Genomic DNA, 27,912 nt, shown 5'->3' with positions numbered 1-27,912 from the left:
TATATTAAAGCGAAACACAAAAAAAGGCAAAACACACAGAAAAATATGAATTCCAAGGTTAAAAAAAACAACCAAAAACACCTACAATATGATAGATCTGATACATCATTAAGCTTTACAACTTTGTTATAAAAATCTTCTTACAGGCTGACACTCTGGAAACGCTCCCCACTTAGAGCAGTGGTTCTCAAATGGGGGTAAGCGTACCCCTGGGGGTACTTGAAGGTATGCCAAGGGGTACGTGAGATTTTTCAAAAATATTCTAAAACTAGCAACAATTCAAAAATCCTTTATAAATATATTTATTGAATAATACTTCAACAAAATATGAATGTAAGTTCATAAACTGTGAAAAGAAATCCAACAATACAATATTCAGTGTTGACAGCTAGATTTTTTTGTGGAAATGTTCCATAAATATTGATGTTAAGGATTTCTTTTTTTGTGAAGAAATGTTTAGAATGAAGTACATGAATCCAGAAGGATCTCTGTTACAATCCCCAAAGAGGGCACTTTAAGTTGATGATTACTTCTATGTGTAGAAATCTTTATTTATAATTGGATCACTTTTTTATTTTTCAACACGTTTTGTTATTTTTATATCTTTTTTTCCAAATAGTTCAAGAGAGACCACTACAAATGAGCAGTATTTTGCACTCCTATACAATTTAATAAATCAGAAACTGATGACATAGTGCCGTATTTTACTTCTTTATCTCTTTTTTTCAACCAAAAATGCTTTGCTCTGATTAGATTAGATAATACTTTATTTATTCCTTCAGGAAAATTAAAATTTTCAGCACAATCCCATTCAAGATCAGACAAACGTTACAGGATCGCTGACGGGTCTACCGACTTCCAGCGTTCCTTACAAAAAAGGTGAAATACAAGTAAACAAGTAGGTGGAATGGGAGAAAAAAATAGAAGATTAAAATAATATAAAATATAATAAAAAAATCGGTCTAAGCCTGGGCCCTGGAGAGGGGGTCCAAACTGAGGCCAAGGGAAAAAAACATTAGGGGGTACTTGAATTGATAAAAATAACAAAAGGTTGAGAACCACTGACTTAGATGACCATAGTCACTAATATATCATGCAAAAGCGCAGATTTCAACCTTTGAAATACTTTGTATAGATGAAAACTTCCGGTCATTAGGAAACATCACTGCACATCATAATGGCAGCTGCAGTCTCCATCTTAAAGATCTAAAAAAAATTTTGTGGAATGTCCGGCGGGCCAGATTGAAAACCTTAACGGGCCGCAGGTCTGCAATACGCGGAGCACCGTACTCTACATACACTTCTTATCTTCTGCTTTTGTTTTCCCATTTTCAACAAATCAGCAGCTCTCTACTCTCAAAGAATCATAGCCATTACTCCACATCTCATTGCTCAGATCCATAATCCCAGCTGTTTTGTGCCAGTTTGTAAAGGACACCTGCGTGTACACAAATGTTTATACATGTATATAAGACTACTTTTCTCACTACATGTACACACCGCTGTGTACATAAATATGAATAATATTTACATAAACATTAATATAATACACATTCATACAATTTAGGAGGCATGAACTCGAGTTTTTTTATTTGTTTTAAATGAGGGCATGTGCAATAAAGATGACATAATTCTCACCCGACAAAGTACAGATAAAATAATGGTTTACATGTCATTACACCTTCAAGGGAAAAAAAAGACCTTGTTTCCACAACTGCCTTACAACACGCAGAGTTGATGCACATTTAGTGACATGGCCTGATGAGACCCAAGTGAAGCCTCATTTAGGCTTAAGTTTTCACACACTTGGCCAAAAGTTTACATTGCACACACATTATTCTTTAAAACTAATAAGGGTCATCAAATAGGGGAATATTTTTGGGTCATACAGCAGTGATATGCTGGTGAGCACCAGATACCATAATAATCGTAATAATTCCATTATTTTGGTTGGATTATAAACCTTAGCGCATCTCCTCTTCTCGAAGTTTGTGGTTCAATTTGTCCAGAACCACATTTAGATCCATGTTCTTGTTCAATTTAAGGTAGAAGTCCTTCCTGATTGGATGGATAGTCAGCCACTCCGGAGTCAGCTCTGCCAGCAAACGGATGTGTTTCTCCATCTCGCCTGAATTGAGATAGAACACACAGATCATAATAGTTAAATACGAAATCTTTCAGAAGAGTAACAGAAAACATTTTTTCAATGTAGATGTTTTTCCCATTTTATCTTAAATTCATTTTTTTTTTAGATGCGAACAATGACTATTTTTTTTCTTAGTGTTCTTATACAACCACTGACAAATTATGCAAACCCCAGACTTGTAGAATGTTTATTCAGTTGTTTTATTTTGTAGAAAACAAACAGACATTTTACTAAACGTTATTAATTTCAAAAAGCAACTTTCTGGCTTTAAGAGACAGAAAAAAATCAAGAAAATGAATTGTGGTGGTCATTAGGTTTCATTTTCCCATCAAGCAGAGTGGAAATAATATGGACTTAGGAATAAATCTTGCTCCAGCTTTCTCTGATTGCAGTTGTCAGATCAGAGCAGCTTCACCTTCTTGAAAAAGTTAGATTTTCCTCTCCCGACTGGTGGACCCCGACTTAAACAAGTTGAAAAACTTATTCGGGTGTTACCATTTAGTGGTCAATTGTACGGAATATGTACTGAACTGTGCAATCTACTAATAAAAGTATCAATCAATCAATCAAAAACTCCTTTGTTTCAACTGACATCTCTAGTGTTAGAGCCATGATTCATGTAAATCCACCTGGTGCAACAGTGCTCCAAGGTGTAAACATTCCTTTTCACTGCAAACTAATGAACAGATTTCATCTGATGCAGGTGTTGGCTTTGGAAATGAATTTGTTTTCATATTTTCACTCTGCTTGATCTAAAACCAAAATGCTTACGGACTACCACAATTTTTTTTTCTTGGTGTTCATACTAGATATACATCGATCCAGAGGCTCGCTAAACGATGTATTCATATCTCTAAAGTTAAAATCGGTTAACGGTTTGTATCGATTAACATTTACACCCCTAATATATATACATACACACGCACAGGCTGTCAAACAAATGAAAAATGATCTTTTTGTGATTAAATAGTTTATCGTTAATAAGAACGTCTCAAATTGAAATGACGATAGTTTTGTGTCGTGTTCGTAATCTGCTTTTTTGTCTTCTACACAATTAAACAACTGAACTAACATCCCGTGTCTGATTATTCCATAATTTTTGCCAGGGTTTGTAGTGCCTAGACAAGACCCGGGAAATGATTTTGACTCGAGGTCACATCAGGTTCTTTTTCCATTGCAAGAAGTTTTTTCCAGGAACTTTACCAATTAACCGGGGAAATAAAATTCCCCCCTGTGTTTTCACAAAAAACTACCCGTGTATATTCAGGAACAATTTTTAGTTCCTGCTAGCAAGGTGGGACTTTCGAATACCGTATTTTTCCGAGTATAAGTCGCTACGGAGTATAAGGCGCACCTGCCGAAAATGCATAACAAAGAAGGAAAAAAACGTATATAACTCGCACTGGAGTATAAGTCGCATTTTTGGGGGAAATTTATTGGATAAAACCCAACAGCAAGAATAGACATTTGAAAGGCAATTTAAAATAAAGAATAGTGAACAACAGGCTGAATAAGTGTACGTTATATGACGCATAAATAACCAACAGAGAAGGTGCCTGGTATGTTAACTTAACATATTATGGTAAGAGTCATTCAAATAACTATAACATATAGAACATGCTATACATTTACCAAACAATCTGTCACTCCTAATCGCTAAATCCCATGAAATCTTATACATTCAGTCCAGTGGTTCTTAACCTGGGTTCGTTCGAACCCTAGGGGTTCGGTGAGTCGGCCTCAGGGGTTCGGCGGAGCCTATCCCGCGGAGGTCAAAACACCCGACTCATCGTGTAAAAAAAAACCTTCTCCCTATTAGCGTATTATGCATACCCCAAACAATGTTCCCTCTAATTTTCCATCTGATTTGCAGGTGTGTAATTTGTTGTGAGTTCATGCACTGTGATGGTTTTGTTCTTTGAACAAGGTGATGTTCATGCATGGTTCATTTTGTAAAAAGAACATAACTGTCTTGAATTTGGGGGAAAAAAAAAAAATTCGGGGGCGGCGCCGTTGGGAGAGCGGCCGTGCCAGCAACCTGAGGATTCCTGGTTCGATCCCCACCTTCTACCAACCTCGTCACGTCCGTTGTGTCCTTGAGCAAGACACTCCACCCTTGCTCCTGATGGGTCGTGGTTATCGCCTTCCATAACCTCCCGCTATCAGTGTGTGAATGTGTGTGTGAATGGGTGAATGTGGAAATAGTGTCAAAGCACTTTGAGTACCTTGAAGGTAGGAAAGCGTGATACAAGTATTTCCCATTTACCATTTATTTTTCGCTAAAGAATGGTTCGGTGAATGCATATATGAAACTGGTGGGGTTCGGTACCTCCAACAAGGTTAAGAACCACTGGTTTAGTCTCTTACGTGAATGAGCTAAATAATATTATTTGATATTTTACGGTAATGTGTTAATAATTTCACACATAAGTCACTCCTGAGTATAAGTCGCACCCCCGCCCAAAATATGAAAAAAAAACTCAGACTTATAGTCCGAGAAATACGGTAATTCTCGGAACTTTAGAGGGGGCAGGCTGTTCTGTCGACCACTGATGGGTTGAACACAGTTGGGGGTGTTCCAAAAATGTATTTTTCAAACACACGACCACTCTTACAGTATGCGAGGACAAGATGCTCATGTCTTATTTTTTTGTATCTTTCTAATACAACATGCCAGACAGCAGAGTGAAAGAAGAACAAAAGGAACTTTCGACTCACAGGAACTTGTGTGCTCATTAGTGGAGCTACTAACTTGTAATGGTTTTACTCAGACATATAGTCTATAGACTAGTATATGGTTATCTTTTTATTATCTTTAAAAAAAACTTAATTTCAATTAGGAAAATATTTCAGGAGAGCAACAGACATTTTCTCAATGTATGTTTTTCCCATTTTAATTTAAATCTTAATAGATTTTTTTTTTTGGACAGCACATATTTCCCACATACAACACTGTCCTTTCAACCATTCCTAAAAGACTCTGCAATGTAGCCTCCAACAAATAAGGTGGTCTTTTGTGCTGTTTGTTAACAAATGAGTGGAATGCCAACGAGGGTGATTCCACTATTTTGGGCGGTTAGTGGTCGATCCACAGTGACAGTGTTGCCAAACAATACCTCAATGTAGGGCTGGGCCATATATCGATATACTCGATATATATATACTCAATATATATACACGGGTTTGTCTCTGTGCGATACAGAAAATGACTATTGTGATTTTCGAGTATACGTTCTCACTCATTTGCTTTTAGCTGCGGGCATTACACTGCATGAGTTTCCCACTCTCTTGTCTCTCCCCACAGAGACGTAAACCAAGCGCACCTTCTTACATACAGTACGTCATGTGTGCAACGTCACACGCTTACGCAGGGCAGAGAGGAAGCAACATGGTAACATTAGCTGTGGTGCTAACGGCGAGGTGCGGGTGGTAATACGAGAGAGAGAAGGTGCGAATCTGGTAACAAATGGAGGAAGAATGAATTCCCAAGAAAAACAGCACGGGGTCCATCGTCTGGCGGTGGTTTGGCTTCAAGCAGGAAGATGTTCAACATTTATGCGGCAAAAGCGTTGCTAAAAAAAGCAGCAGATCTGCTAATGTAGCATCATTTAAAGAGTCACTCAATGAAGAGTGCTTGAAACTACGCATGTCAACATCTCCGTTCGGTGCCACACCAACAAAATGCCAAAGCAACTTTTTACAGATCAACACCATATGGAAAAAAAAAAGTCAACAGGAGATAACGTCCGCAGTAACCTATTACGCAACTCATTTTTATTTGACAGTTATTGAGTTTTCTTGTGTGACATCATGCACAAAAGTGCACTTTATTTGTTTTTAACTATTGTAGTGGTGTTCTGTGCAAAAGGGAACTTTATTCCACTGTTCTTTTGATATGTCATCTTGGTGACATCATTGACAAAAGTGCACTTATAGCTTGTTTTAAAATGTCTCTGACAATCTTGCACTTTCAGTTTTGGAAATGACATGAACGTTTGTGCCACTGCTTAATAACTGTTTAACAAATACAGTTTTGGTCAATTGACTTACCGTATTTTTCGGACTATAGGTCAACGTTTTTTTCCATAGTTTGGTCGTGGTTGCGACGTATACTCTGGAGCGACTTATGTGTGAAATTATTAACACATTACCGTATAATATCAAATATTATTTATCTCATTCGCGGAAGAGACGAAGAAAATGTCAGCAATCGTCACTCACATGCCAACCAATAATAATTCGGCGGGGGCAAGTCATGGCAGAAGTGCATTTTGGGTCATCGTATGCTAACTGCTACATGCTATACGCTACTGCCGGAGCTATTAAAATGGATCACATAAACATTGGCGGTAACTTATAAAAACTGAGGACTGAACTAAAATGCCACCGAAAAGGAAATCATGTACTGCAGAATACAAGCTGGACGTAGTGAAATATGCAGCAGAGAACAGCAATCAAGCAGCAGAAAGAAAGAACGCTAGCGGGACGCATACTAGAGGCGACACAGAGGAAGAAGATTTCATCGGATTTAGCGATCGGGAGTGACAGATTGTTTGGTAAACGTATAGCATGTTCTATATATTATAGTTTGAATGACTCTTACCATAAAATTTTATGTTAACATACCAGGCACCTTCTCAGTTGGTTATTTGTGCGTCATATAACGTACACTTATTCAGCCTGTTGTTCACTATTTTTCATTTATTTTAAATTGCCTTTTAAATGTCTATTCTTGGTGTTGGGTTTTATCAAATAAATTTCCCCCAAAAATGCGTATATATGTTTTTTTCCTTCTTTATTGTGCATTTTCGGCTGGTGCGACGTATACTCCAGAGCGACTTATAGTCCGAAAAATACGGTAGTTGTAATTTCCCTCTCTGCATGAAAGTTGAAAATGAGCATATATTAATACAGTATGATGAATGTTTTAATGTAGACACATAAAATCATCATACTGCTCTGATTATATGCATCAACTGTTAATTCAAGGCTAAGGCAATAATATCGAGATATATATTGTGTATCGTGACATGGCCTAAAAATATCGAGATATTAATAAAAGGCCATATCCCACAGCCCTACCTTGATGCTAACGAGACTTTGTTGGATGACTGTGAAATAAAGGAGGCAATAAACGTGTGGAAGGAAGGTAAATCACATGAAATATTCCTTATTTACATTATGATATGCTGTAAAAGTAGCCACTACACACTACTTGTGTCGTCATTATCCTCAACCTGAGTAAACCGAAAGCTAACGCTAAATCCGATGCGTTTGTCGTTGCCATTGACAAAAACACTGACATTTATTTTTTTTATAATGTTATTTACATCGGATAAAGAATCACTTGATCCTCGTGAATTCCTCATTTACTGAGAGGACGATGCAACCCAGCCTTGTTATCTCTTTATGTTTGTGTCAGCTAATCACCTACGTCTGATCCGGCTTAAAACTAATAGCCATAAAATAAACGTGGGATGACTATACATGTGGTTCCTCTTGGAGTAACACAAAGTAGACATGATTCAGCGTCTGAATGCTGTTTTTTTCCGTAAAATGCATATGGTTGGCATCCATCCCATCCATCCATCCATTTACCACCGCTTATTCCCTTTGAGGTCGCGGGGGGCGCTGGTGTCTATCTCAGCTACAATCAGGCGGAAAGCGGGTGCATGTCAATTATAAATGTAAACATCCATACAAGATAAATCACTTCAAATCAAATGTCCAGCAGGTAAACTCGGCTCGGCTTTCTCTCTCATTGGATATTTAGTTATTTTGTTTCGAGGTACAGAGGTTTAATTCTCACTAAATCCTCCACGTGGCTTACAGTACATCTTGTTTACTAACCTGAACTGAGAGATGATCTGAAGCTGCCGGCCGTCCGATTACAGGCAACTTCCATTGTCAATGCAGGTTTCTTCTCGGATACAAAAATATTCCGAAGAATCCTCGCAAGGTCCCCGAGCTGTGACATCATCAAGAGGCGCTCTTCTTGAAAAGGGTTTCGAGTCATAGCCGCCTGGAGCTTCTGGGCTTCCTTTGCACGAATCTAGAAGGCCAAACAGAATTAATAGTAAATAAATCACTCCAAGTAACTCCAACCGTGAACAAAGATTTTCCAACAACACTATTTATTCAACATTTTTGCCCGGCTGTACTCGCCTAGTGACTCATTTCCACACTCAAAACCTGGTACGACCCCTAAAATCAAAGTTTTGTAATGGAAAGCTGACCACCCCAAAAAAAACTATAGGGATGGGATTAGAAAACTGGTTCCAGTTCGCAACAGTTCCCAGTGATTTGATTCGTTAGCCGCTCACCTTTTTGATATCGCTGCTTTTCAAACTTTACAAATGTCCATACTTTTATCCAACAGACCATTTAAAAAAATAAATAAATCCCAGAATTTACCAAACTTTAGATTGAATATTCTTTCGGCGCTTTGTTGCTGTCAGTGGCAAACAAGAACGGTACTCTCGTGTGAGATCATCACAGAAGTCTCGCAAGTTTAGAGCGGCCATATTTTGTAAAAGATCTGCAATCAACCGATTCATGACTTTCCAACCGGACATCTAACGAGCCATACTAGATATTAGAGATGCGCGGTTTGCGGTCTCATCCGCGGAGTCCACGGATAAACCGCGGGTCGGGCGGTTGACATGACGAAAAAATAGATTTTAAATTTGATTCGGGCGGGTGGCGGTTGAACCATCCGGAAATATTTGATGTGCATGGTTCTGTGATCGGTATCCTTTGCCATTCAAAGTGCCATTTAAGACCCGTGTCATAAAGCGAAGAAGACAATAAGAGACGCTATTATTCTCCTGAATGACTGCCGGTAGTCACCCAGATAATAAGTATTAGGGCGTGCTATGAAGCCAATGGCTTTGTCGCCTACTACAACATGTACGATCTGCTTGTCAAACCAGCATCATGTTGTGTGTGGCTTCCGCGGCAACATGCACACGACTGCAAGGCATACTGGGTGACACAGAGTACACTAATGGTTGTGATATAAACAATTTTAACACTCTTAGTAATATGCGCCACGCTGTGAAGCCACACCAATTAAGAACGACAAACACATTTCGGGAGAACATCCTCACAGTAACACAACATAAACGCAACACAACAAATACCCATAATCCTTTGTATTCATGACACTTCCTGACTATTTTATACACCCCGCTAGCAGCAAACCCCCCCCCCCCCCAACCCCCCAGTGCGTCGGTAAGGTGGGCGGGGGTGGGGGCGCGAAATATTTTCAGGAAGAGTCACGGATAAAAAGGATTATGGGTATTTGTTGTGTTGTGTTTATGTTGTGTTACTGTGAGGATGTTCTCCCGAAATGTGTTTGTCAATCTTGTTGGGTGTGGCTTCACAGCGTGGCGCATATTACTAAGAGTGTTAAAATTGTTTATGTCACAACCATCAGTGTACTCTGTATCACCCAGTATGCCTTTCAATCTTGAACGTGTAATTACGGAATCTGCACACAACATGTTGCCGGACCAACAATCGGTTCGTCCATGTTGTTGAAGGTGTCTAAGGCAATGGCTTCACAGCACACCCATATTCTTGTCATCATGATGAACGCTATTGGATAGTCGCGGGAACGTTAACGGCTCCAATTGTCATCATTAGTCAGTGAAACAGGTTTAAGTAGCTCTGTGAGAGGTAAAGCACGCCCATATTTTTGTCATCATGATAGTCGCGGGAATGTTAACGGCTCCAATTGTCATCATTACTCAGTGAAACAGGTTTAAATAGCTCTGTGAGAGGTAAAGGCGGACAACCTCTGAAATATTTCAGCGGGCGGTTGGCGGGCGGGTACGGTCCTAATAAAGTGTTGGTTCGGGTGGACGGCGGGTGGATGACGACTTAAGTGATGCGGATGCGGATGATATATTTGCCTATCTGCGCATCTCTACTAGATATACATCGATCCAGAAGCTCGCTAAACGATGTATTCATATCTCTAAAGTTAAAATCGGTTATCGGTTTGTATCGACTCCTCTCTGAGCTGCCACCTTATCGTGGTAGACGAGTTTGCGTGTCCCAATGATCCTAGGAGCTATGTTGTCCCTGGTAGGGTCTCCCAAGGCAAACAGGTTCTAGGTGAGGGATCAGACAAAGAGCAGCTCGAAGACCTCTATGGAGCCAGGCCCGGAGGTGGGGCACGATGGCGGGCCTGTTCCCATGGGGCCCGCCCGGGCACAGCCCGAAGAGGCAACGTGGGTCACCCCTCCAATGGGCTCACCACCCATAACAGGGGCCATAGAGGTCGGGTGCAATGTGAGCTGGGCGGGAGCCGAAGGCAGGGCACTTGGCGGTCCGATCCTCGGCTACAGAAGCTAGCTCTTGGGACGTGGAACGTCACCTCACTGGGGGGGAAAGAGCCTGAGCTAGTGCGCGAAGTGGAGAAGTTCCGGCTGGATATAGTCGGACTCACTTCGACGCACCGCAAGGCCTCTGGAACCACTTCTCTCGAGAGGGACTGGACCCTCTTCCACTCTGGCGTTGCCGACAGTGAGAGGCAACGGGCTGGGGTGGCAATTCTGGTTGCCCACCGGCTTAAAGCCTGCACGTTGGAGTTCAACCCAGTGGACGAAAGGGTAGCCTCCCTCCGCCTTCGGGTGGGGGGACGGGTCCTGACTGTTGTTTGTGCTTACGCACCAAACAGCAGTTCAGAGTACCCACCCTTTTTGGGTACACTCGAGGGAGTACTGGAAAGTGCTCCCCCGGGTGATTCCCTTGTCCTACTGGACAACGACAGTGAAACCTGGAGAGGCGTGATTGGGAAGAATGGCCGCCCGGATCTGAACCCGAGTGGTGTTTTGTTATTGGACTTTTGTGCTCATCACAATTTGTCCATTACAAACACCATGTTCAAACATAAGGGTGTCCATATGTGCACTTGGCACCAGGACACCCTAGGCCGCAGTTCCATGATCGACTTTGTAGTTGTGTCATCGGATTTGAGGCCTTATGTTTTGGACACTCGGGTGAAGAGAGGGGCGGAGCTTTCTACCGATCACCACCTGGTGGTGAGTTGGCTGCGATGGCGGGGAAGGATGCCGGACCGACCTGGTAGGCCCAAACGCATTGTGAGGGTCTGCTGGGAACGTCTGGCAGAGTCCCCTGTCAGAGAAAGTTTCAATTCCCACCTCCGGAAGAACTTCGATCATGTCACGAGGGAGGTGCTGGACATTGAGTCCGAGTGGACCATGTTCCGCACCTCTATTGTCGAGGCGGCTGATCGGAGCTGTGGCCGCAAGGTAGTTGGTGCCTGTCGGGGCGGAAATCCTAAAACCTCTTGGTGGACACCAGCGGTGAGGGATGCCGTCAAGCTGAAGAAGGAGTCCTATCAGGTCCTTTTGGCTCATAGGACTCCGGAGGCAGTGGACAGGTACCGACAGGCCAAGCGGTGTGCGGCTTCAGCGGTCGCTGAGGCAAAAACTCGGACATGGAAGGAGTTCGGGGAAGCCATGGAAAATGACTTCCGGACGGCTTCGAAGCGATTCTGGACCACCGTCCGCCGCCTCAGGAAGGGGAAGCGGTGCATTTATAAACACCGTGTATGGTGCGGATGGTGTTCTGCTGACCTCAACTGCGGATGTTGTGGATAGGTGGAAGGAATACTTCGAAGACCTCCTCAATCCCACCAACACGTATTCCTATGAGGAAGCAGTGCCTGGGGAATCTGTGGTGGACTCTCCTATTTCTGAGGCTGAGGTCGCTGAGGTAGTTAAAAAGCTCCTCTGTGGCAAGGCCCCGGGGGTGGACGAGATCCGCCCGGAGTTCCTTAAGGCTCTGGATGCTGTGGGGCTGTCTTGGTTGACAAGACTCTGCAGCATCGCGTGGACATCGGGGGCGGTACCTCTGGATTGGCAGACCGGGGTGGTGGTTCCTCTCTTTAATAAGGGGGACCGGAGGGTGTGTTCCAGCTATCGTGGGATCACACTCCTCAGCCTTCCCAGTAAGGTTTATTCAGGTGTACTGGAGAGGAGGCTACGCCGGATAGTCGAACCTCGGATTCAGGAGGAACAGTGTGGTTTTTGTCCTGGTCGTGGAACTGTGGACCAGCTCTATACTCTCCGCAGGGTTCTTGAGGGTGCATGGGAGTTTGCCCAACCAGTCTACATGTGCTTCGTGGACTTGGAGAAGGCATTCGACCGTGTCCCTCGGGAAGTCCTGTGGGGAGTGCTCAGAGAGTATGGGGTATCGGACTGTCTTATTAAATAGGAGGCCACGGGGAAGACCCAGGACACGTTGGGAAGACTATGTCTCCCGGCTGGCCTGGGAACGCCTCGGGATCCCCCGGGAAGAGCTAGACGAAGTGGCTGGGGAAAGGGAAGTCTGGGTTTCCCTGCTTAGGCTGTTGCCCCCGTGACCTGACCTCAGATAAGCGGAAGAAGATGGATGGATGGATGGGTTTGTATCGATTAATATTTACACCCCTAATATATATACATACACACGCACAGGCTGTCAAACAAATGAAAAATTATCTTTCTGTGATTAAATAGTTTATCGTTAATAAGTGTACCTGAGACATATAATTTTTACATTTTTAATACCAAGACTGGACAATTAATTTGCTCCAATTAATTTTTAAACATGTTTTTGAAACAGCTCTACACAGGGATACAAACAAATTTATGAAGAGAATTTAAAAAAATACTCGCGGTGTGTTGTTGTCTTGCCAGACTTTGTATGTTGTAGGAAAACATAATTTGTATTCCTGCTTTAGGAGCAGTTGCATTTAGAGGAGAGGCGCTACACTTCCATGTTTAGATAGTTTCACACAATAAGACAAAATGTGGATTGAAATGATCATGCTTTGATTGTCAAAACTGTTAGGTGACATTTGTTCTACCTGAATACATTTTTCTGATATTCTGTACTTTACATGTTGAACAACTTAACGGCATTCATATCTTTGCATGACAATGTTTTAACCTTATCTACCTACGTATTAATAACATGTTATATTCAGCCTGTTAAAAATTCTGTAATGGTTCTAGAATGTGAAACTAACAGACACACAACACAGCAGGAAGATGAGGGGGGAATCCGTGCTAACCGCTAAGCTAACTTGACTGTGAAGTAGTTAACCAAGAAATTATTAAGGTCATGATCTACAAAAGGGCATATATACATAAACACATGCAAACTTGACAGCGGACACAAAGTTGATCTACTAAGCTTGTGGCTGAAGTTTCTCATCTCCTAAATAATCAAAATAGCTAGCACAGTCCATGTAGCATGTTCTCTTCATGTATATGCAGAACACCCACAATACTACAAGGAAGAGCTGCAAATAACCCCTACCATTCCCTAAAAATGTTGTGCACTTACCCTGCTCAACAAGGACTGGGACACTCCTTTCAGTGAATTAGGAATTTGAGTTGAAGCGGATGTTTGGGTGCAGTTTAGGTTTTGTGGAGTGGTCTCTCTACATTCTGCTCTTTTATCTTCGGCCTTCTTAACGAGAGACACCAGAGCCGTCTCCATCTGTGTAGAAGAAATTCAATCCAATTTGATTTTCAAATGAAATTGTACAGTCTATTTATAAATACTACATGTAAAACCCAAAACATTTGGGTGAGTACCTTGGGAGTAATGACAGAATGGGCTTTGTCTAACACTTCCTGGGCAGTGGCAGGTTTCTCAAGGCAAGGGGGTTGTGGCAGTAAGCTTGCCTCCACAACTGGCACAGTGTCCACATTAAAGTTAGGGTGCCAGCGGGTCAGTTTGACGTCTGGTACGCACACCGGAGGTACTAAAGAGCAGAGAAAAACCTGTTGAAAAGAAGACGAGATCCCTTAATTGATCGTTTCCATCGGTGCGCAAGATTTTCTGACTATCCTATAAGAACTAAATGCATACGGAACCGTTACTGACCTTGTGGTGGTGTTTAACAATGGAAACCAGGTTCTGATGGAAGGTGCGTCTTCTTGCCAAAAGATTAGAGGCTGTTAGGAGAGGTTTATCTTCCTGTTGACCTAAAAAGAATCATGGCACGTTGTTGTGATTTCATTGTGTCACCATCAGCTGATCCACCAATATATGGTTTTAGTTATAACTGTAGGCATGGATTGAACTTTCACAGTATCATGTTAGACCCGCTCGACATCCATTGCTTTCCTCCTCTCTAAGGTTCTCATAGTCATTATTGTCACCGACGTCCCACTGGGTGTGAGTTTTCCTTGCCCTTATGTGGGCCTACCGAGGATGTCGTGGTGGTTTGTGCAGCCCTTTGAGACACTAGTGATTTAGGGCTATATGAGTAAACATTGATTGATTGATTGATGATTATGCAATATCTCAGATTACTTTGCCATTTCATTGAAAAAAAGTTCGGCAAATGCAAGAAGGTCACTATCTCCAAAGTTGTACAGTTTGCTGGTGATCCATAACCTCTTTGGCACGCTAAGACCTAATGAGGTACAATAAATAGGAGTACCCTCAATGGTACTAAAAATACACAGGTATTGGAGGGCCAAAGGTTTGGGGAGTAAAGCTTCAACGATTAGTCAAAATTTGCGGCCGACAATTATATTTTGTCGACAATACTTGTGAATATGTGGATGTACACCGTATTTTTCGGACTATAAGTCACAGTTTTTTTTCATCGTTTGGCTGGGGGTGCGACTGATACTCGGGAGCGACTAATGTGTGAAATTATTAACACATTACCGTAAAATATAAAATAACATTATTTAGCTCATTCACGTAAGAGACTAAACGTATAAGATTTCATTGGATTTAGCGATTAGTAGTGACAGATTATTTGGTAAACGTATAGCATGTTCTATATGTTATAGTTATTTGAATGACTCTTACCATAATATGTTACGTTAACATACCAGGCACCTTCTCAGTTGGTTATTTATGCGTCATATAACGTACATTTATTCAGCCTGTTGTTCACTAATCTTTATTTATTTCAAATTGCCTTTCAAATGTCTATTCTTGGTGTTAAGTTTTATGAAATAAATTTCCCCCAAAAATGCGACTTATACTCCATTGCGTCTTATATATTTTTTTGTTCTTTATTATCCATTTTTGGCAGGTGCGACTTATACTCCGGGGCGACTTATAGTCCGAAAAATTTGGTGTGTGTGTGTGCATGTATATATATATATATATATATATATATATGTATATATATATATATATATATATATATGTATATATATATATATATATATATATATATATATATATATATATATATATATATATATATATATATATTTATATATATATTTATATATATATATATATATATATATATATATATATATATATTTATATATATATTTATATATATACATATATATAGCAGCGCTTCACAAATATTTTTGGTTACGACCCCCCCAGGAAGAAGAAAATATTTTGCACCCCCCCTCCGACTATAAATAGTGTAATTTTTCTATAGAATTGTTAGAACTACACCTCTGCATAAAATTGTCTCCCACCGTGGTTACAGTGAAGCAAAGTGTGACATACCCTAAATATATTCTGGTAAGGCAAAAAAAAAAAGCAAGTTCCACTCCTCGCTGTGGCAGTTACTTTAAAAACAATACAATTTCAAAAGGAGCCCACAGTTTAAGTAAATACAAATAGCAACACACAATAAAGACTTGTCATACCATTAGAAATGACAGGTTCCACGGTGAGCTGGTAGCTGCCCTTCTTAATACTGGAGTTGAATGTCGGGATGTTCTTTTCCTGTCTGAATGTATAGGCCTTAGGAAATACCGTCGTTATTTGACCAATGTGATGTTCTTCAAATCGCCTGCAGACACCAAGAATAGAAGGCAAATTAATCTGAAACACTAATAATCACGAACACACAAACAAGGGTCCTCTATCCCCAGGGGGTCCAAAAAGGTACTGCAGAGGAGCCATGAAATCTTTGGTAGGTTTTTAAAAAGTATATAATTTATGTAATAATAACTGCGGTAAAACTCCCGACAGTTAGTAGTTTTAAATTAATATGATCGAAAAACCGAGATTGTTAACTTGCATTTTGATAAACTCACGGACTGACTGGGGCCGGTTTGCAGGCTTTAATTAAATGCTAACATGAAAACATGAGACATTAACATATTTCCCTGTTAATCAACAACACACCAAATTCTAAACCGTATAAAAACACATTGCTGTCCGAGCAACTAAGCTATTTAATTGTTAACACTAAACCTATAAGGTAAGCTCAATCTTTCCTGAGATGCGGTGGTGCGTTCAAGGACCGCTGAATATAGTAGGACACAACGCCTGCGAGAAATAATAAATTGTAATAATTATATTTGTTATGCACTTTTTATTTAAATTAATCTTAAAGTGCTTAGGTACAAACCAATATTTAAAACAACAAACGTTTAGTCATCAAAACAGATAAAACACTATCAGTGAAGCATAATGAAACACAAAACATGCAAAATAGTGGGTCTACTTATTGAAGTTATGTTTTGATAAAAAATAACTTGGTCAAAAATATTTCAGTGTGAGTGTATAAGTAATTTTTGAGCACATTTAACAATGCCGTGATAATAATGATAGCTTTGGTCACAGTAACCGTGATATGAAATTTTTATATTGTTACATTCCTAATATTTTCTTATAATTACCCCCCACAATGTTTCCATCAATGAAATGTTTTTAAATACACATGAACATTGAGCCAACACACTGTCATGTAGTTGAATGTGAATAAATGATAACACTACTGTATCAAGGCCTGGGCGAACTGGCTAAAATATTAAATATGTTTTTTTCACAAAACATTTACATTACGAATTTTTCCCCTACTTTTAAAAGAAACCATTGAACACAAATGACAGATATAATTCAAAACTAGTTTGTTGATTTGATCAAAAACCAGTAGAGTGAAATGACATTGCATCTTACCTTTAGCAAAATTATCATTTGAATAATGTTTTATTTTAGACCAAATAAAACTTGTACTTTTTATGGAATCATTTTCATAGAACTAAATTAAGAGCTTACTCTGGGAAGTAACACTTCGGTTTTGAATAAAATACTTCCGTTAAAAAAAATGTTGCATTGCATCCAAATAATTATCTCCAACATTGAGAATAATAGTGAAAACTTAAAACTTCAGTCTTGAACAAAGAACTTCTGTAAATAAAAATGTAGTATTGTATGCAAATAAATAATCAAGTAAAACATTGAGAGGACTAGAGTTTTTCACCATGCTTCTTTCTTATCTTACATGATATGTTTGTTGTTTCGGTCTTGTTTGCCTCGTAAACAGTTGCATTTCCCGCACTCGACTGAAGGCTTTGGTTTAAGATGCAGGAAGAAGTTTTTTGTGCTGCTACCTTTATACACTTAGCAGCATGCAATAATATTTCACGATGCTTACCACAAAACTAAAGTACTGACCACACTTTTCTTTTCTTTGGAACAAACGCCTCGCTCTCGGCAGCATTTGCCATGTTTTGCTACAGTAGGTGTGCTGCTAAGGGACTAAGGGACCTGCGCAAGCTACGGAAGCTTCTGAGGGGCAGAAAGTATGCCGGGGGCATGAGGAGAAGAAAATCGCTTTTTTTTTTTTAAATCGTCTGCAACAAAAAAAACTTACATCTAATGATAAAATCAATACATTGCCCAGGCCTACATATAACATGAATTATTAACAATTAAAATAGTATATTCAGCTAGCCATAAACACTCTCGTTGCCAGCTAGAGATCATCACGCTAGTCACTAACTAGCGATTAGCGCACTAGTTGTCAGCGAGCGATTAGGGCGTTAATTGTCGGTTAGTGATTAGTGCACCAGTCTTCCACTGGTCAGCTGCCTGCAACAACCAAACGTGTCTCGAGTCAGGTGCATTTGAATGGAGTTGCTTCTTCAAAATGGGTGCTGGCCATATTTCTATTGAACATTAGCGATTTTCGCCATCTGTGCACAGCAACAAAATATATATGAAAGTGGGTGAGCGAACAAGAGAGTCTTTATTTAGCTGTCCACCTGGTTTTAGTATATCAGTGCCTTGTTTTGTATCCACAATAAATCAACAAAAATCAGTACTTAGTGACCCCAAGAGGGACAAGCGTTAGCAAATAGAAGGATGGAGTGGTCGGGGTTAAGAGGAGAGTTGTTAGATGTTTGATGCTGTAAAATGTTTGTTGTGTTGCAGTCAGCCGTAATGCATTGCCGCCACTCAATGATTGTTTGCGAGCCAGTGTGGTGTGTGGCCTTTTTTCCAAGAACCCAAACTGATTGGTATTCTGGGGTGTTAAAAAGAACAATTTACACGGTACCAAAAAAGTGTGTAACAAATCCGTGACAAGAGCCGAACAGTGCATTTTGATAACCGTTCGACCCCTAAAAACAATACTGTGCTGTGTGTTACATTACAAAGTGGTTGTACAACCATAAAACAGAATAAGCACAATTAAAAAATACCTGATTTTTTTTTTATAACATTGATGTAATTAAAATAAAACATTTAATTGTTTTTTTATGTAATTAAATTAATCATTTAATAAAAAATAAAAAAACATTTCAACTAAACTACAAATGTGTCTATGATCAAAGCACTTTGGTTCAATGTATAGTCACACCTACTTGTGCATCATATCCTGAACTCCCCGTTTGATCTTGGAGAATGTAGCTGTCTCGGAACGGTTGAACAGCATAGCAACCACTGTGTCCATGCTCCTGAACATCTCGGCCAGGATCTTGAATTGGTAAGGCAGGGAGAGGCCAGGGGGGGTATCTTGGGCTAAATTGTGATACTGCTGGTATGCTGGCTGTTGGATACTGGGAGACAAGTCAAATGTATAAGCAAAAGCAAGAGCACTGTACATGCTGTGAGAAAACAAAAGCTTGCAAATGATACATTCTCACCTTTCTTGAGCTGGTGTGTCTTTTTGTCTCCTTTCTTCCTCAGTGTCCTTTGCCTTCTTTGACTTCGCTTTAGCTGCAAGTTCCTTCGCTTTGGTTACAACTGACTTGGAGGACGCATCCAAAGTCAGTGTAACTGAAGACGACGATATAGCACTAGATGATTCAGCTTGTTTTTTGATCCTTTGAAGGCGAGACTTGAGAGCCGTAATATCTTCTTTGCAGAGACCCTGAAAGATGGAGTTTCTTTAGACTTGTGACAAGTGATAGCAAATAAAACAGCTACCGTATTTTCCGCTCTATAAGGCACACACACCTTCAATGAATGGCCTATTTTAAAACTATATTCATATATAAGGCGCACCGCATTAGTAGGTGCATAGAATAGACGCTACAGCAGAGGCTGGGGTTACGTTATGCATCCATAGATGGAGCTGGGCTAAAAGGAATGTCAACAAAACAGTCAGATAGGTCAGTCAAACTTTATTAATAGATTACAAACCAGCGTTCTGACAACTCTGTTCACTCCCAAAATGAATAAACAGCTGTTTTATTATTTTCCCCAAGGTAAAGTTAGTGACTTGGTATTTTGTTTATCTTTTAACAGCAAGGTATAACATGTAGTGCAACATTTACAAACCCTGTTTCCATGAGTTGGGAAATTGTGTTAGATGTAAATATAAACGGAATACAATGATTTGCAAATCCTTTTCAACCCGTATTCAATTGAATGCACTACAAAGACAAGATATTTGATGCTCAAACTCAAACTTTTTTTTTTTTTGCAAATAATAATTAACTTGGAATTTCATGGCTGCAACACGTGCCAAAGTAGTTGGGAAAAGGCATTGTTACCACTGTGTTACATCACCTTTTCTTTTAACAACACTCAAAGGTTTGGGAACTGAGGAAACTAATTGTTGAAGCTTTGAAAGTGGAATTCTTTCCCATTCTTGTTTTATGTAGAGCTTCAGTCGTTCAACAGTCCGGGGTCTCCGCTGTCGTATTTTACACTTCATAATGCACAACACATTTTCAATGGGAGACAGCTAGGTCTGGACTGCAGGCAGGCCAGGAAAGTATCTGCACTTTTTTTACAAAGCCACGCTGCTGTAACACGTGCTGAATGTGGCTTTGCATTGTCTTGCTTAAATAAGCAGGGGCCCACATGAAAAAGACGGCGCTTAGATGGCAGCATATGTTGTTCCAAAACCTATATGTACCTTTCAGCATTAATGGTGCCTTCACAGATTTGTAGGGTTTCCCATGCCTTGGGCACTAATGCAACCCGATACCATCACAGATGCTGGCTTTTGAACTTTGCGTCGATAAAAGTCTGGATGGTTCGCTTCCCCTTTGGTCCGGATGACACCATGTCGAATATTTCCAAAAACAATTTGAAATGTGAACTCGTCAGACCACAGAACACTTTTCCACTTTGCATCAGTCCATCTTAGATGATCTCGGGCCCAGAGAAGCCGGCGACGTTTCTGGATGTTGTTGATAAATGGATTTCAATTTGCTTAGTAGAGCTTTAACTTGCACTTACAGATGTAGCGACAAACTGTATTTAGTGACAGTGGTTTTCTGAAGTGTTCCTGAGCCCATGTGGTGATATCTTTAGAGATTGATGTCGGTTTTTGATACAGTGCCGTCTGAGGGATCTAAGGTCAGGGTCATTCAATGTTGGTTTCTTGCCATGCCGCTTAAGTGGAGTTATTTATCCTTATTCTCTGAACCTTTTGATGATACTATGGACCGTAGACGTTGAAATCCCTAAATTTCTTGCAATTGCCCTTTGAGAAATGTTGTTCTTAAACTGTTTGACTATTTGCTCACGCAGTTGTGGACAAAGTGGTGACCCTCACCCCATCCTTGTTTGTGAATTACTTAGCATTTCATGGAAGTGCTTTTATACCCAATCATGGCACCCACCTGTTCCCAATTAGCCTGCACACCTGTGGGATGTTCCAAATAAGTGTTTGATGAGAATTCTTCAACTTTATCAGTATTTATTGCCACCTTTCCCAACTTCTTTGTCACGTGTTGCTGGCATCAAATTCAAAAGTTAATGATTATTTGCAAAAATAAAAAGTTTATCAGTTTGAACATCAAATACGTTGTCTTTGTAGCATATTCAACTGAATATGGTTTGAAAATTATTTGCAAATCATTGTATCTCGTTTATAATTACATCTAACACAATATCCCAACTCATATGGAAACGTGGTTTGTATATCACATTGTGGAGGGGAACTTTTCTTCGATTCAATAAACATGTAAAAAACAGTCAGATACTGTTGCGGTCAATCAAAGGTTAGTGCAATCACAATATAGTAACACTCGAAATAGTGCAAAGCAATATAATACATCACTAACTCAACTGTAGCCATCTCGCTTTGTACCCTCGGAAAATGGGTTTAGTCTTCTTTACTTGGCGCAGGTCATCTTGTTGCTTCCTCCACCTCTGCATCATTAATTCGGTAATTTAAAATTCTCTCACTGCTGCTGTATTCCCGTGTTCTACTGCGTGACTGATCAACTTGAGTTTAAACTCTGCGTCGTAAGCGTTTCTCTTAATAGGAGCCGTTTTGGGGTCTTTACATAAACACAAAAATAGAAATGAAACGGCACGCCTCGCGCAATCATATATCCCAGCATGCACCGCGCGCTTCTTCTTCTACGGGGGAAAATGAAGTCTGCGGGTGCTTACCGTAGTTGCGAGACCTGTTGTGGCTCGATATTAGTCCAGACAAAAGGCGCACCGGATTATAAGGTGCACTGTCAATTTTTGAGAAAATAGGAGGTTTTTAGGTGCGCCTTATAGTGCAGATAATACGGTACTATTTTTGTGCCATAGCCCATTTGTATCATTTGTCTGTCACCACTGAGAATGATCAAAGCTACCGGATTGCACTATATGTTGGCAGCTGTGCAATATACTGTATATATTTTTGCTATGCCATTGTAAATAGTAAGAAAACAGTCCACAATATTGATCACACCACATCCTATTGTGCATCCTCCATTGATATTTTATAATTAACCAAATGTAATTTAACAGCTGTTAAGCAAAGGTTTCGCGGTCTTCTTACATGAACACTGACTGCAAGAGCCCAGTCTATAGGGACTAACACCTTGCAACAGAAGTGAGATGGTTCAACTCTCGCTGAAGAATAAACACATCTTTACTGTATGTATGTGTAGGTCGGAAAGAATAATAGTCTATTAGACAAGAAGAAAAACATCATTAGAGCAACATGGGCCGCCCTGAACATAATCATTAAGAATGTTTCTAAGAAAGATTACAGTTAGGGCTACACCTATCGATTAGTTTAGTTATTGAGTAATCTATCGATTAGTTTGTCCGATTAATCAAGTAAACTGATTAATCACACTTTAAGCCTCTGAGAATATATATATATATATATATATATATATATATATATATATATATATATATATATATATATATATATTGATTGGATTATCCAGACAATAGTGCTCGATACCGTGGTAGAGCGCAATATGTAGGTGTGGGAAAAATCACAAGACTACTTCGTCTCTACAGGACTGTTTCATGAGCAAATTAAAATCTCCTGATGATTGAGGGAACCCCTCATGAAACAGTCCTGTAGAGACGAAGTAGTCTTGTGTGATCCCACTTCCAAAGACATGCACCTGGGGATAGGTTGATTGGCAACACTAAATTGGCCCTAGTGTGTGAATGTGAGTGTGAATGTTGTCTATCTGTGTTGGCCCTGCGATGAGGTGGCGACTTGTCCAGGGCGTACGCTGCCTTCCGCCCGATTGTAGGTGAGAGGCGCCAGCGCCCCCCGCGACCCAAAAAGGGAATAAGCGGTAGTAGGAAATGGATATATATATATATATATATATATATATACACATATATATCAAAAATAAACATTGAACTTTCACTTTTAAAGTGTGAATTAAGAAAACAATGTTAGTTTGCACCGGTTCAACTCCTCAGCTATACCATAAACTAAAAATTAGGATTGTAATGATTGATATGTTGTTGATAGATTGATTTGTATTCCTAAATTTCAAGCATATCCATCTGTGCACGGCAAGTTTACCTTTCAGAAGATAAGTATCGATCCAAGATTGTTTTAAAAGGAAATCAATCGATTTTATCAATACTAGAAAAAGGAAAACATTGGATTTAGGAAAGGCACACTTAAAATAAAAATTAGCACTTTTAATAATAAGGAAATTAATTGTTAAGCTTGTTTGCCCGTCTGTGGCATCATTAAGACAAAAATAGTTGATACTTACATTGGTCAAGAAAAGGTCAAAACAAACGTAAACACCACAATAAAATATCATAAATTATAATAACAACTTTCAGCTACAGCACGATTGAATAAGCCACAACAAAGACAAACGACACAACACAATAATAAAAAAACGTAACTCAGAGAGACAGACACCAATGCAGAGGTACTATAAAAGATTATACAATCTATTAAATGGTCAACACTTTAAGAATTAAGATATAATTCTATACATTGAGTCTATTAGAGTGCTAAAACTGCCAAGAGTTCATCAATAGTCAATAAAGCAGTGTGCAGCTTATGAAACATCACCACAAAATGTTTTTTTTCGTGTTGAGGAAATTAGATATTGTGTTTTCTTTGCTGCTATTAAACAGTTTTTAATACATAAACAAGATTATTATTATTTAGTACTTTGCATTTTAACAATATGTTTTATTTTATTTTTTTAACAGCTGAATGAGCAGCAGAGTTACAGTATAAATATTTATGAATGAATGAATCAATTAGTTATATTTGTTTTTCGTAAGCACATGTCTAAAACAACGTAAGCTACATTTAAAATTCAATGGAAAATTACAGCTATTAAATGTGTACGCTTTATTATCCGACGAGTCGACTAATCGTTAAGATAATCATCGACTAAGAAAATATTTGTTAGGTGCGGCCCTACTATAATAGATATATATTTATACAGTTCTGAAGTGTGTGTGTGTGTGTGTCTGTATGTATATGTATATATATATATATATATATATATATATATATATATATATATATATATATACATACATATGTATATGTTTGTGTGTGTAATTAAGCATGTAAATAAATTTGATATTGAAATAATTACACTAACTTTGTTTTTTTTTTATCATTATTTACTATGTGTGCTTTCTCAGTGTGATCAACTGTTTTTACACCTAGCCCAGCTAACCGTTTTTGGTTCACAGAACGATGTGATTGCGTTAGCCTTTTGGACAATTAACGTTACCTAAAGTGTGAGTTTGGGTTGCTTTTTGATTCCATATTGGTGCAAATGGCAAGCATTTTTTTCGGTTCCCGAAATGTTACATATTAACGTTCTTTGAATGTTACCAGATTGTCTGGATGGCAGTGATTTAAGTAATGCAAATTCATACAAAACTTGAAGAAGGAAGTTCGGCAAAATTTTAAAAATACAGTACAAGCTGCGATAAAGACATATTTTTGGGGGTAATCGCCAATACACTGATATATGGATGCGCGTGCACACAGACACAAATACACACATTACGACGCTGTCTATGCCTCACAGCAGAGCACTGAGTGCGGCGTAACAAGTCTTTTGTACCAAAACAACACTTCAATTTGCATTGATTGAATCAAGCTACGGCAGACTGAACAATAACACAAAACATTAACGACTTCCACTTTAACCCCACCCAACGCTAAAACGTTGAATAGTCAAGAGTATGTGAAACTTCGACGCCTACCTTGATTACTTCCCTGACGTCTTCATTCAAGTTTGGTAATCAATCAGAAATATTAAGCAGCTAAAATGCGCCAAACAGAGTGTTTTACATGAATCACCCATCATGCACTCTAATGAATGGATATACAGTACGTGTAATTTCAAATTACATATATGTGTGTTCTGGGCGGCCGTGTGTTGACTTTATTTGTTGGTATAGTTCATTTAAACTATGAGTAGGGAAATGTTTAGATTGGGTCATATATATTGATGCTGTTCTGGGGGTACTTGAAACCAAACTTGTGGTCATCAACTAATGATTGCATCGACCTCCACATGGGGGGTGCAAAAATTTCCAAGTCCTAACTAATTTGCTGCGGAATCAATCTAGGCTACTACACACCGCAATCTAATCATCTTGTTAAAATTATGACGTCTGTTATGAGACTTCGGCAGGCCGTACTTTCGACAACTCTGCTCTCGACCAGAGTTCCCCAACCTTTTTTCCACCAGGGACCGGTTTAATGTAAGCATTATTTTCACAGACTGGCTTTCTACATATGGCAGATAAACAAAATGAAAGATAATTTTCCAATTGGCTTAATGGTTTACAATTATCAATCAAAACTTGGAGGACGATTAAGAGTATAAAAGCCCTGAAATTGATCTTTGTTGAAAACATATAAAATAATTTAGGTAGCCCTTTTTGACTTTTTTTCCCATAGTTTTTAATTAATATTTAATACTCTGTATTTGCTTTTGTTTTCTTTCCTTGACATGTTTTGCTGGTGTTGTGATTTGCTCAACCTGATGTGTAGATTGTTGGTTTGATTGATTGATTGATAATTTTATTAGTAGATTGCACAGTACAGTACATATTCCGTACTATTGACCACTAAATGGTAATACCCGTCCCGAATAAGTTTTTCAACTTGTTTAAGTCAAGGTCTACATTAATCAATTCATGGTACAAATATATACTATCAGCATAATACAGTCATCAGACAAGTTAATCATAAGAGTAGATACATCGAATTATTTACATTATATACAATCCGGGCGGTTAGTTTTGGTTTATATCAGCACTTCAGTCATCAACAATCGCATCATCTGAGAAATGGACATCGAAACAGTGTAGGTCTGGCTTGGTAGGATATGTACAGCAAGTAGTGGACATAGTGAGATCAGAAAGCATAAGAACAAGTATTATTGACATTTGATTATTTACAATTATTATTATTATTTACAAAGTTATGTTGAAAGTGCCTTGACTTTTGTGTACATTATAAATGTCTGTTTGTTGTTCCATTAAAAAATAAATAAATAGGATTTTGGGCATTATTGATCATTCGGCGGGTGAGATTAAAACTATCGTAGGTTTGACTGATTGATTGATTTGAACTTTTATTAGTAGATTTCACAGTACAGTACATATTCCGTACAATTGACCACTAAATGGTAACACCCGAATAAGTTTCTCAACTTGTTTAAGTCGGGGTCCACGTTAATCAATTCATGGTCCAACATTGCTTTTTTTAAGACTACTAAATGTATAACAAATTAATAAATAGGTGTATCACGTCAATAAATTATATTTAATTGGGTTGAAATAGTGGTTCTCAACCTTTCTTCAGTGATGTACCCCCTGTGAATATTTTTTTTAATTCAGGTACCCCCTAATCAGAGCAATTAATTTTTGGTTGAAAAAAAAGAGATAAAGAAGGAAAATACAGCACTATTTCATCAGTTTCTGATTTATTAAAATGTATAACAGGGCAAAATATTGCTCATTTGTAGTGGTCTTTCTTGAAGTATTTGGAAAAAAAGATATAAAAATAGCTAAAAAGTTGTTGAAAAATAAACAACTGATTCAATTATAAATAAAGATATCTACACATAGAAGTAATCATCAACTTAAAGCGCCCTGTTTGGGGATTGTAATAGAGATCCATCTGGATTCATTAACTTAATTCTAAACATTTCTTCACAAAAAAAGAAATATTTAACATCAATATTTATGGAACATGTCCACAAAAATTCTAGCTGTCAACACTGAATATTGCATTGTTGTCTTTTTTTTCCACAGTTTATGAACTTACATTCATTTTTTTTGTTGAAGTATTAGTCAATAAATATATTTATAAAGGATTTTTGAATTTTTGCTATTTTTAGAATATAAAAAAAAAAACTCACCTACCCCTTTGCATACCCTGAAGTACCCCCAGGGGTACGCGTACCCCCATTTGAGAATCACTGATGTTAATGCATGGAAGCAAATGTATTCGACTTGATACAATACAAAGAGTTACCTGTGGTTTTGGATGCGAAAGAACAAGCTTCTTTCTGGCCGTTTGTGTCGTTTTCCCGACATTATCAACTTCTACTTTTCGTCTTTTCCTCGCTGTGCTGTGCCGTGCGGTTGTAGAGACCACGTCTGCCCCAATTTCTGCGTTGAGTGAGGGCCGCTCCGGGGTCCGGGGACTGCGGGGGACATCTTGAGTCAACTTGCTGGGAGTAGTAGACTCGTCCGTAGATAAGCCCGCCGCAGCGTCGATGACTCGCACAAACTCATCGTGAACTTGAGCTGAGGACGAGCTCAACAATAAGTCTTGGTTGGAAGATATTGTCTTTATGGCGCTGCTTTTAGACCAGCCAGGGTTCACAACACCGATACGTGTCGCTTCTTTCGCCGAACCAGTCGCTCCTTTCTTTCGCTGAGAGAAAAAATCTGTAACGCGAGGCTGAGCCATGGTTAATAAGTAGAATAAAAATGTGTTTCTGGGCAAACACAGCGGACATGAAATGGATGTGGTCACACTGGTCACTTGTCACCCTCAAGGCACAGACAACTTTCGCGCGGAAATAAATAAACTACGCCCATATACGGAACGCCCCGGAAGTAGACAATCTTCTTGTTCTTCGGTTCAGCAGCGGGTTATCGCCATGACTTTAAAGATGTACACTGCCACTTACTGTATTGGAAGTAATAACGCTTTATACATATACACACACATATATATATATATATATATATATATATATATATATATATATATATATATATACAGAGGTGGGTAGAGTAGCCAGAAATTGTACTCAAGTAAGAGTACCGTTACTTTCGAG

The 27,912-nt window shown here is 39.1% G+C and overlaps 1 protein-coding gene across 1 annotated transcript; it reads right to left on the bottom strand.

Annotated features, from left to right (window-relative positions):
- Positions 1–1,562: 1,562 nt before the first annotated feature.
- cdt1 (chromatin licensing and DNA replication factor 1) lies at positions 1,563–27,675 on the bottom strand. The gene is made up of 9 exons (XM_061911145.1): positions 27,099–27,675; positions 19,042–19,268; positions 18,760–18,954; positions 15,811–15,956; positions 14,057–14,157; positions 13,765–13,953; positions 13,511–13,666; positions 7,997–8,198; positions 1,563–2,128 (listed from the first exon to the last, which is right to left on the bottom strand). Exons 1-9 carry the CDS (start codon positions 27,537–27,539, stop codon positions 1,965–1,967), a joined length of 1,821 nt encoding a protein of 606 aa, XP_061767129.1. The 5' UTR covers positions 27,540–27,675; the 3' UTR covers positions 1,563–1,964.
- Between the last annotated feature and the right edge of the window lie 237 nt (positions 27,676–27,912).

Source organism: Nerophis ophidion, linkage group LG09 (genome assembly GCF_033978795.1).
Source record: "Nerophis ophidion isolate RoL-2023_Sa linkage group LG09, RoL_Noph_v1.0, whole genome shotgun sequence".
Taxonomy (NCBI): Eukaryota; Metazoa; Chordata; class Actinopteri; order Syngnathiformes; family Syngnathidae; genus Nerophis; species Nerophis ophidion.
Note: the sequence above shows the minus strand (reverse complement) of the source record. Positions and strands in the feature narration are given on the sequence as shown.

Bases quoted from the DNA above. Each gene is read 5' to 3' on its own strand.
- cdt1 (XM_061911145.1), bottom strand. From the start codon at position 27,539: ATGGCTCAGCCTCGCGTTACAGATTTTTTCTCTCAGCGAAAGAAAGGA. The intron at 15,957-18,759 runs GTAGGTGTGACT...TGGTGTCTGCAG, and splicing joins GTTCAGGATATGATGCACAA to GCGATTTGAAGAACATCACA. The intron at 13,954-14,056 runs GTCAGTAACGGT...TCTTTTCAACAG, and splicing joins TTGTTAAACACCACCACAAG to GTTTTTCTCTGCTCTTTAGT.